Source organism: Microtus ochrogaster, unplaced genomic scaffold (genome assembly GCF_000317375.1).
Source record: "Microtus ochrogaster isolate Prairie Vole_2 unplaced genomic scaffold, MicOch1.0 UNK1, whole genome shotgun sequence".
NCBI classification, from domain to species: Eukaryota; Metazoa; Chordata; class Mammalia; order Rodentia; family Cricetidae; genus Microtus; species Microtus ochrogaster.
In genome coordinates, this window is record NW_004949099.1 from 10877240 (window position 1) to 10887237 (window position 9998).

A 9998-nucleotide genomic window follows, 5' to 3' on the forward strand; every position below is an offset into this window, starting at 1 on the left:
TTGGAGTTAGTGGCCACATTCTTTCCTCCAGTGCTTCTGACGCTGCTACCAGCTCTGCACTTCTTAGGTGTTCTACTGCAGGAACCCCAAATCAAGCCTTTCTGTTAATTAGGCGTAATGGCAGTGCCTGCTTTAGGGATACTTGAAAGGCTGAGGTAGGGAGGCAGCAACTTAAAGGCTAGCCTAAAAAACACAAGAAGGCTCTGTCAGACAGAGACCACCACAGAAATCCACAACCAAACAGGATGCAGAGTTGGGAAACCCAGTCAAAATGGATATATCTATAAACTCTTCCATGCCTAAGGTTTGGGGAACATTGCAGAACAGGGTACAGAAAGATTTGCCAGGATCAGAGAATCAAGGACTTGGTGTGAGATCTTGGCTCCTGGTAACACCAGAAGCAACACCCATAAAGTCTCACAAAACCGATGTGCAAACAGGAGCTGAACAAAGACAGCACCAATGGACATGCTAAAGTAGACGGGAAAAGCCCAGGAGACCACAAGCCAACACAAAGAACTACAGACAACTGAGGAAATCTGGGAGCAGGCCAGGTGGTCTCCCCAGGCAATGGCACACCAATTGGTTGTCCAGTGCCAAATGGTCTGTCCCGAAAACAAACATTAATTAATATTAATTTAATTAATATTATGCATACTAGACAGGAAATATTTAGGACTATACATATGCAGGCAATAACAACTAGCAAAAAAAAGTAGTGAATTTTTTCTTTTCTTTTTTTTTTCAAGACAGGGTTTCTCCATAGATAAGTCATGAATTTGAAGGAGAGTGGGGAGGAGGATGTGGGAGGGTTTGAAAGTGAGAAAGGGAAGGTAGAAGTGTAACTATATCATAATCTCAAAAATTAAAAAAAAAATGTCTTTTATACAAAAGTTTGAAAAACCAAACAATGGCAACAGCAAAAACCTTTAAGGTCTGTCTTGAGTGTAGTGAGCTTCACAGACACATCGGCTCCTCCTTGGTCTTTTCGTGTCTTACACACCACTGCCCAATTCATCTTCTTCAAGCACCCTTCACTCATATCTCACTTTTGCTCGTGGAATCTAGGTTCTAAAATCTTCAGTGACTTACCCTATTCAACAAAAGTAGCAAACAGAAGCCTAGCTTCCTGCTCTGAAGAACTTCCAGAGTATAATAAAGTTTTCCTGTTTCCACTCCCCACCCTCTCACCCCATGCCCAATGCCAGTTCTTTCAGTATGGTAATGCTCGCAGAAGATCACTGTGCCCATTTATTCATGCCAAATAGTGCCTGGGCCTCTGGCAAGAATCCAGATCTAGACTGAAGCTGGAGGGCGGGCCTCTGTCGTGGTCTTAATCACTCTAGGTATACTAATAGTGTGACGACAAACAGTTCCTGGCCTGGGAGTCAACCTCTGTTTGCTGAGATGATAAAAGACGGATTTCTACTCTTGTTCAATACGAAGCTTCTGTGCTATATTTATTAAACTTAGCTCCGATTAGTATCTCACTGCGTCCTCTCATTCACGGCAGTAGTGAAAACAGAAGCAGTACCCAACAAGGATGCCCGCCCATCTAGAGTCTCACTGACAGGCGGTTTGATTCTCCTTACAGTATCTTTTTGGCCCAGCAGCAATATGATCTGGTATACGGGAGAAATCCAGGACTCATGATTAAAGGGGCTTTAGTGATTTTTTTAAGTATCTCTCCAGGAGACATGAACATTTTTTAAAGGGGCTGAAGATCAGATATTTCCTGCACGTGACACATTCGCAGAGCAAATCCCTGAACCTCAGGGTTAAAAGGGACCTTAAAGGCCCCCTTTCGTAATCACTACGGCAAAGAGGAAGTCGTTTTTGTAGATGGTGTTTAATTAACTCGGTTTTTCTAAGGGATGAAAAAGCCCTTGTCACAGTTACAGATCTGCCACACAGCATCCCTCACTTCCAAAATTGTTCCCTGGTGGGGATTTCTGTTACAATGTTGTAACTAATGGAACCGAACAGAGCGCATCTCAGACCTGAGAAGCAGCAAGCGTGCTGAAACTAATTTCATCAGACACTGAATGGTTTTTATTTTCTGTATGTGTTTGTTTGACATGAAATTATTTTCAGCAGTAATATGGCAGGGAGAATTCATTCACTCAGCAATCAATAATTGTTTTAAGTTCTCCGAATTCTGAAAACAAAGCTATAAAAATGTGAGCTCTGCAAGGATTGTGTTTAAGATGGCCAGGAGGCCCTCTTACCTCTGTAAACCTGGAAAAACTAACCCCTGGGAGGAGGATATAATACATTTTCAAGAGGGGGGCACACCACTGCAATGCTAATCCTCAGGGGTGGAAGCAGACATATCATTAAGTGTGGGCCAACCTGAGCTACATAATAAAGATCCTCAAGATGAAAAAAAATATAGAATTTCCAATATAGAAACACATGACTGTCGTTCAGTAAATGACAGTTATAGGTATTACTAACTACTATAATTTGAGACAATTAAGAATTATTCAGATGTAGACTCTAGATTTTAAATGTATATTTTTAATATATATGTGTGTATATATACATATATTAGTACAAGGAACAAAAGTAGACTATGTTGGACAAAAAAGGGGTCTAAAGAGAAGGAATGGGGAGAACAGAAATGTAATAAAGAAAATAACCAAATAGTGTGTTTCATTCATATGTAAAATTAAGGGACAATTAAGAAATGAAATTTGAATACATTTCAGGAAACTAACCAAAGTTTGGAGAATACTACTAAATGCACGCATCAATTTTTATATTATTTCAGAAATACGTGCTGAACAGGAAAAAGAAATTTTTATATTCATGGTTTTCTTCTTTTAATTTTATCTCCATTTAAAAAAATATCATAGAACAGCTAAATTGCACTGATAAAGCTCATTTTATGAAGTTTAACAGAGTTTAACTGTTCCCAAGTTTGAAGGTTTAAAATAACTTCCAATTTGAGCAAAGGAAGGGGGTAGTTTGAAACGATCTCTGTCAATCATATAAAAGATATTAAAGAAATACAAGTTTATGGAAAAAAAGTCAGAATTAGGGACTGCGGTTTGACCTAGGATGAGAAGAAGTATTTCTGAAGATGCCCGTATGATGGATGGGGTGGTCCATCAAACAAGGCCATGCTGGATGATGAACCAGACTCACAGAGGAAAGGCAGATCAGCGACTTCACTCTGTAAAGAACGCCATGGTCCAAATATTTTGCTATCATAAATGTATCTGGGGATATTTCCATTTACGTGGAGCCTTTCCCACAGCAGTCTGTGGCTTTTTAAAGCTTTGACTTAAAGGTGCTTCTTGAGTTTGGGAACTCTCTTCTGTCTGTCTATACATTTACCTAGGAGACATTAGTGCCCAAGAGAAAGGGAAACGGCTTTGGTAGTAGCTTGTAGGAAAGTAGGGTAGCACAGAGAGGGCAGAGAGCTGCCCGAGGGAAGGGAGGAAGCACAGGGCTGTAGAAGCAGGCTTAAATACTACAGGCTGACCCATTGCCACGTGTTGGTTATCACTACGCCTCCGTGAGAAGAAAAATATGTGGCAACATGCTCAGTGAAAGAATTGTTAGGAGAGCATCTTCCCCTCAGAGAGGAGATCAGATGGCATCTGTTCAATTCAGGGCCACGGTATGGAAATATGGGGCAGGCTTTACAAGAGAACATTGGCTTTGGCGGTAAGTGTGCATGAATTGTTTCTGGCTACACACCAGCTGAAGGGAACCACATGTTACAGGGTTTCAATAAATACCAGCAAATCCTTACTTTTCTTCCATGTTATTGAAGTTTTACCATTTATTTTTTTGTTCCCTCCCAACGTGACATCGGTTTTCTTTGCTGCGGAAAATTTAGACTGTCTTATTTAATACGCTCACCTATTCATCAGCATGGATAAGTCCTTTTACACATGTCATAAAACCCCTGCCCTTCTGTATGCCTGTTGTAGAGTGAGTTCTGGTACTAGAGAGAAATAACTAGACAGTCGCATCGTAAGGCTGAACCATGGGAAGAATTTTGTCTCTCTCATCATCTCAGGCTGTCCTGTACATGGATAGAAGGCTTAGTGAACTTTGACCTCTGACACCTTCTTAGCAAGCCTGATGAAGGCATCATATTTGCATTGGCCAAATGCAAATGTGACAAAATCGCCCCCAAAAAATGTTCTCAAATTCATGATATAAAGGAACAGGTATGATTTTTGTCTACATAACCCTGTCCAGTGATTTTCACTCAATGCAATGCCGAAGCAATACTGAAATCTAAGGGAAATGAGCTAAAGGAAGTGTGAAATGGGGTTGAAGAGATGACTCAGCAGTTAGGAGCACTGGCTACTCTTCCAGAGGACTGGGTTGGCTTCCTATACCCCCCGCAGGCAACTCACAACCATCTGTAACTCTAGTTCCAGGGAATCTGATGCCCTCTTATGGCCCTCTTCGTGTACTGCATGCATGTGGTGTTACAGAGAAACACACAAGCAAAATATCCACACACACTAAATAAAAATAAATAAATAAATAAATCTTTTAATTTAAAAAGTGTGGAAGAAGGAAAGTCGAAATTCAAGTGGCTGTTTGGGGGTGTATACCACATATTTTTAACATAGAAAACTAATCCCTATAGTTAACACAGGAAGCATGGAGAATTTTAATGTGTTCCTACTTCCCTGCATTTTACTATTCATCTTCTGAGACATAAGTATTGCTTGGCTCCTTTACCACTATGATTTAAAATCATGGTAGCTGATTCCCTTTGGGAATGGGAGGCGAGATGGCTGAGTAGCTGGAGGCCCAGTATAGAATTTGAATAACCAGCCAAACAAAAAACAAATGGCTGCCAGTTGACATTTTAAGCATGTGTGTTTATTGTTGCTATTATTTGGGGGATTTACTTATTTTTATTTCATGCATATGAGTGTTGACCTGTTTGTATATATGTGCACTGTGTGCATGACTGATGCCCTTGAAGCTAGAAGAGAACCTTGCATCCCCTAGAGCTGGAGTTACAGATTCCGGGTGTGAGCCACTGTGTGGATGTTGGGAGCTGAACCCCAGTTTTTCTGCAAGAGTAGAAAGTGCCCTTAGCCCTTGAGCCCTCTCTCCAGGCTCTTCTTTCGAGTTCTTCAAATGGAACAAACCCAGGTGGATTTGTGAGGAACTAACACAGTGAAAACCACAGCATAACAGATATTTGTTTCTCATTGTTTTATTAAGTATCATTATCAAAAAATGTTATATATGTGTGTATTCATATGTGTATTCATTGCCAGTGTCTTCATATGACCATCCTTGATATAACCCCCGAAAGACAGTTTCATCTGAGGTTGGGCTTGTATAGCTCTTCTACAGCTTTTCAAACACATGAAAGGGAAACCACTGCCCATACCAACTGCACCTTTGGCTGCAAAGGAACAGGCTTGTCTTTATCATTACTCTTGATTTGTACTTTACAGCTCTGCTTCTACGCTTTCAGTTTTGCTTTTTTTTTTTTCTTTTGCTAGGGCTTTGAAATTCTCAAAGGACGTAGGCTAATGGATAAACCTAATACTGGGTGGATAAACTGGCCTTTCTGGAAAGAATACGTTAGTCATTCTAAAGAATACTCAACTCTTTGCTCCGTTAACTGGCAAGAAATAACACAAGGTGCCTCATCTACAAAAAGTAGTGAGTCGAAATCCCTCAAACTCTGAGAGTAAGTCTCCCATATAGCAAGCTTCAGGCCAGAAAGAGCTACATAGCATGACCTTGTCACCGAGAGAATGACACAAAAGTGTTTCACTCCCCACTTTTTTTTTAACTATATGAGGTGAATATGGACAGGATGATGACATTATAATGTATTAAACTGTTTTCTTGATGTGTCTCTCCTAGTCAGTCTTAGAAGATGGCAGTATACCTACTGTGCTTCAGAGAATATTAAAACCTGCAGAAGGATACAGCATCAGAACAGGGTTGTAAGGCAAAGTACCAAATGCAGTTGTTTCCTGTTTTTCCGCAGCCTCCATAGTGATTGGGAAATGGTGGTGTGAGATGGAGCCCTGCCTAGAAGGAGAAGAATGTAAGACACTCCCTGACAATTCTGGATGGATGTGTGCCACAGGCAACAAAATCAAGACCACAAGAGTAAGTCCGCATCATGTCTCAGATTGTACCGTGTGCTTTGCTCCTGCATTGGCAGCAGTCTGAAGGGCTTTGAGTGGGACAGGAGGAGACATTTCCTTTATCTGGACATATTCTGGATTGGGTGTGTCAGTGTCCATCAATGAATTGAAAGTTAGAACCTGACCTTTCTTGCATGATGTAGTTCTTTACGTTACAGAATCCCAAATAAAGCAAGGGAGGAGGCATCAGTAGGGTGGTGACTTGGGGAATGTATCTTCCACCACAGTGCTCAGAGTGATAAGCACATGGCTTGCTTCATTCATCCAGGTGGTATACTGAAAAAGACTGTGTTTAAGTACAATCATGTTTAAAGGAATTTTAACGACATTTTAGAGAAATACAAAGAGATTTGTAAAATCAGTAATTATTCCTTGTTTCTCTGGTTAAACCAGGAGCTTCCTAAAATGTTTGAAATCTGTAGGTAACATTGCCTCATCCTTTAGAATCAGTGTTATACTGCTATACCAGGGTGAGGTGATGTGGCTAGGCCAACCATTGATCATGTAGGGACTGAAATGTGTCTGGAATGTAAGACACCTAAGGGGGGAAGGTGAGTGGAGTTCTGGATGCTTAAGAGAGATTATTTATTCGCAGTACAAATGCATGAAAATAATTTAACAGCTGGTGTGATCCGATGCTATGTATTCCCAACGGTCAGCATATCAGCCCTGGAGAGTTTGTGTGTGCCTGTATGTGTGTGTGTACCTGTAACTGGGTTCGTGTGCTTTCATTTCATGTCATTTAAAACTGATCTTTACCAGTTCGAAGTCCACGTGATAAACTTTACTCTAACAAAAATTATTCAATTTTTTAATTTTAGCTACAACATAATGGACCTTCATATGATCCTTCTTTTCAATATCCTACTGTCAATTAGTAAAAGTGATCTTTACAGCTAGGTGGTACAGAAATCAGTAATAAAGTTACATAACGCTATATAAAACATTCAAGTTCTCACATGCAAAACAAAGGATTATCACTATAGTCCACTTGTGGACGATAGTGGCCAAGAAATGGCCATAATTCCTTGACTTATGGTCAAGAGGGATTTCTGAACAACCTCAGCTTATTAATATGAATCCTCGCGTCTCTGAATAATTCAGCACAGGTTTTTTTTCCTCACATTTCAATTAAACACTTAGATAAGGAAGCATCAAGAAATGAGGCTGGCTCGAGTTGTTTATACTCAAAGAAATTGTTTTAATTAGTTGATGGAGGAGGCCAATTTTGGCTCTGGTTATGTTTTCTCTGAAACATACCTGGACAAACTAGAACACTTGAAGCTACTCTGAATTTTAGTTAGAGTCCAATCAAATTTGGTCAGAACAAATCATTTAGGTGTCTCACGCCAAGGCTCGGTCCTTCTTCAACTGATGACTGATGTCCTTTATGGAAGGCACCCCATTGCTCTCACACTGGCTAAGAATCCAAAACTCATTAATAAAAATTAACCCAACTCAAATTATTTCAGTATTTAAGTATACAAAATTCTATGAATACCAATTCAGAGACTCTTTGGAAGATAGACTTTGTACTAAAAATGAGAATGAAACAAATTAAAAAATGAAAATATCCAGAAATAGTTCGTGATACTTTTTTGAGCACTGTCCAGCATTTATCCAAATTCTACCTCTATTTTAACCATCCAGCATGTTGTAATGCACCTACAAACACTTTCCACTTTGAAGGAGGCTTGCGCAGAACCTGATCATTGTAATTGAGGTTGTAGTGGCTGTTTGCTCCACCCTTGGTGCACAGAGATTGACCCAGGCAAATGAAGGTACAAGAGAAATAAACCATGGCTGATATTGCTTTGAAAGTTAAGGGTGCATGTGTTCTCACACATCTAAGAATTCTCAAGGCTACTTTCAGAGTGGGCAAAGCGGACACTGAATAAGGCTATGCTTTATAAACACGGAGAGAAGACATTACTCTCACCTTTTCTCTGCTAGATTCCTAAGAACTCCCAGATTGGGAAAAAAGACTCGTTTAAGCAGTAAACACAGCCATTGAGCCCAGACATTCGTTCATCCAGGAGCCCACATTCAGAGCAGACTAACACCACCTCTTAGATAAGATATCCCCCAAACAAGGTCTATGCTAATTTTCACACACTACTGTGTATTTTTCCCATGAGATTACGTGTAGGCCTACCCATTTCAAATACTGACTCTAGCAATTTGATTTTTAAAGTAGTTTAATTCACAGAGGGACTTCAATCATTACAAGTTCAATTTTTATTGTTATCTAAGAGATAAGAAACATAAAAGAACCTACTCATTTTCTTCTTATATGTAAGATTGGTTTAAAACGAACACTGCCCACTATTTTAAAAATGAAAAAGGTAAAAGATATTCTAAACTCCTAACTGTTAAAATGACAAGTGAACATTTCTTTTCTCTTTTTTTTGTAGTTTAAATTTATTTAGATTTATTTATTTGTATGTGTATTAGTAATTTGCCTGCATGTATCTCTGTGCACCACGTGTGTGCCTGGTGCCCACGGAGGCCAGAAGAGGTTATTAGGTCCTCTGAAACTGGAGTTACAGATGGTTGTAGACCACAATGTGAGTGCTGGGGACAGAACTCAGATTCTCTGTAAATGCAGCCAATACTCTTAACTTCTGAGCCATCTCTCCATCTCCAGGTACGGGTTTTAAATGTTCTTTTCTTGAGGTTAATTGAACACATCTCTCTACACAAGAAGAAGTATTTAATGGGGAAAAAAGCCTTGCTTTTTAGTTGACTATTATTCTTAGCACTCAATAAATTCTCAAACACTATTTGAAAACTGAACACAGAGAAATTGTGTTTCTCTAGATAGTGACAATGTGTTCACTAATTTGAAAGAACCACAGTTGATAGCCTCACCATTAGTCCCTATGAGCAGCTCAGGAACCTGAAAATGCAACTTGCCTTTCCAAAACAACTGTAAGGGGGCTGAACCAAGCTTTAGGGAGCACTGAACTGAGCTTCCATGGTCCAGTTGAAGAATATGAGCAAAGAGGTCAAGACCATGGAGGGTTCATCCACTGAAACAGTCTACCTGGACTAATGGGAGTTCACCAACTCCAGCTAGACTGGGAAGGAACAAGCATAGGACCATACTGGTCCCTCTGAATGTGGTTAACAGTTGCATGGTTGGGGCAGGCTGAGGGGCCACTGGCAGTGGCACTGGGATTTATCTCTACTGCATGTACTGGCTTTTGGGATCCTATTCTCTTCGGATGTATACCTTGCTCAGCCTAGATGAAGTAGCGAGGGCCTTGGACCATCCACAGGACAAGGTGCCTTGCCCTCTCTTGGGATTGGATGGGGGTGAGATGGATTGTGTAGGGAATGGGAGGAGGGGAGGGAGTGGAAATTTTGATTGGTATTTTTTTTAACTATAAGAATAAACCCTTAATGGTCCCATACATAACAATTCTAAGGGAAGTGAGCATTTCTTTCGAGCTGTTAATTTAAATACTAACTCTAGGCCTAGGGAAATGGTGCAATTGCTAAAACAATTTCTGGGCAAGTATAAAGAACTAAAACCAGACTGCCACGCCCACTTTAAAAGCTGTGATAACACATGTTTATATCCTGCTGGCCAATTATTCTTGCCAAATCTATAAGCTCTGGGTTAAATGAATGACCCTGTCTCAGAAAACACAGTGCAGGGGCCTAGATGAAGACATGAACCTCTGGTGAGCTCCATGTACATGTGTATATATACACACACACACACACACACACACACACACACAGAGAGAGAGAGAGAGAGAGAGAGAGAGAGAGAGAGAGAGAGAGAGAGAGAGAGAGAGTGTAAAGGGTACAGACGGGCTTGAGCCAAGCACCTGA

General features: G+C 40.3%; 1 protein-coding gene across 3 annotated transcripts in view; it reads left to right on the top strand.

Annotated features, from left to right (window-relative positions):
- Window positions 1-9998, top strand: part of Fam19a1 (family with sequence similarity 19 member A1, C-C motif chemokine like) — a 535663-nt gene that overhangs the window by 521386 nt on the left and 4279 nt on the right. For all 3 annotated transcript variants that reach the window (XM_026788273.1, XM_005364920.3, XM_026788274.1), the window contains one exon: window positions 5993-6117. In XM_026788273.1, the coding sequence (XP_026644074.1) occupies window positions 5993-6117 (125 nt within the window). The remainder of the gene's footprint in view (window positions 1-5992; window positions 6118-9998) is intronic.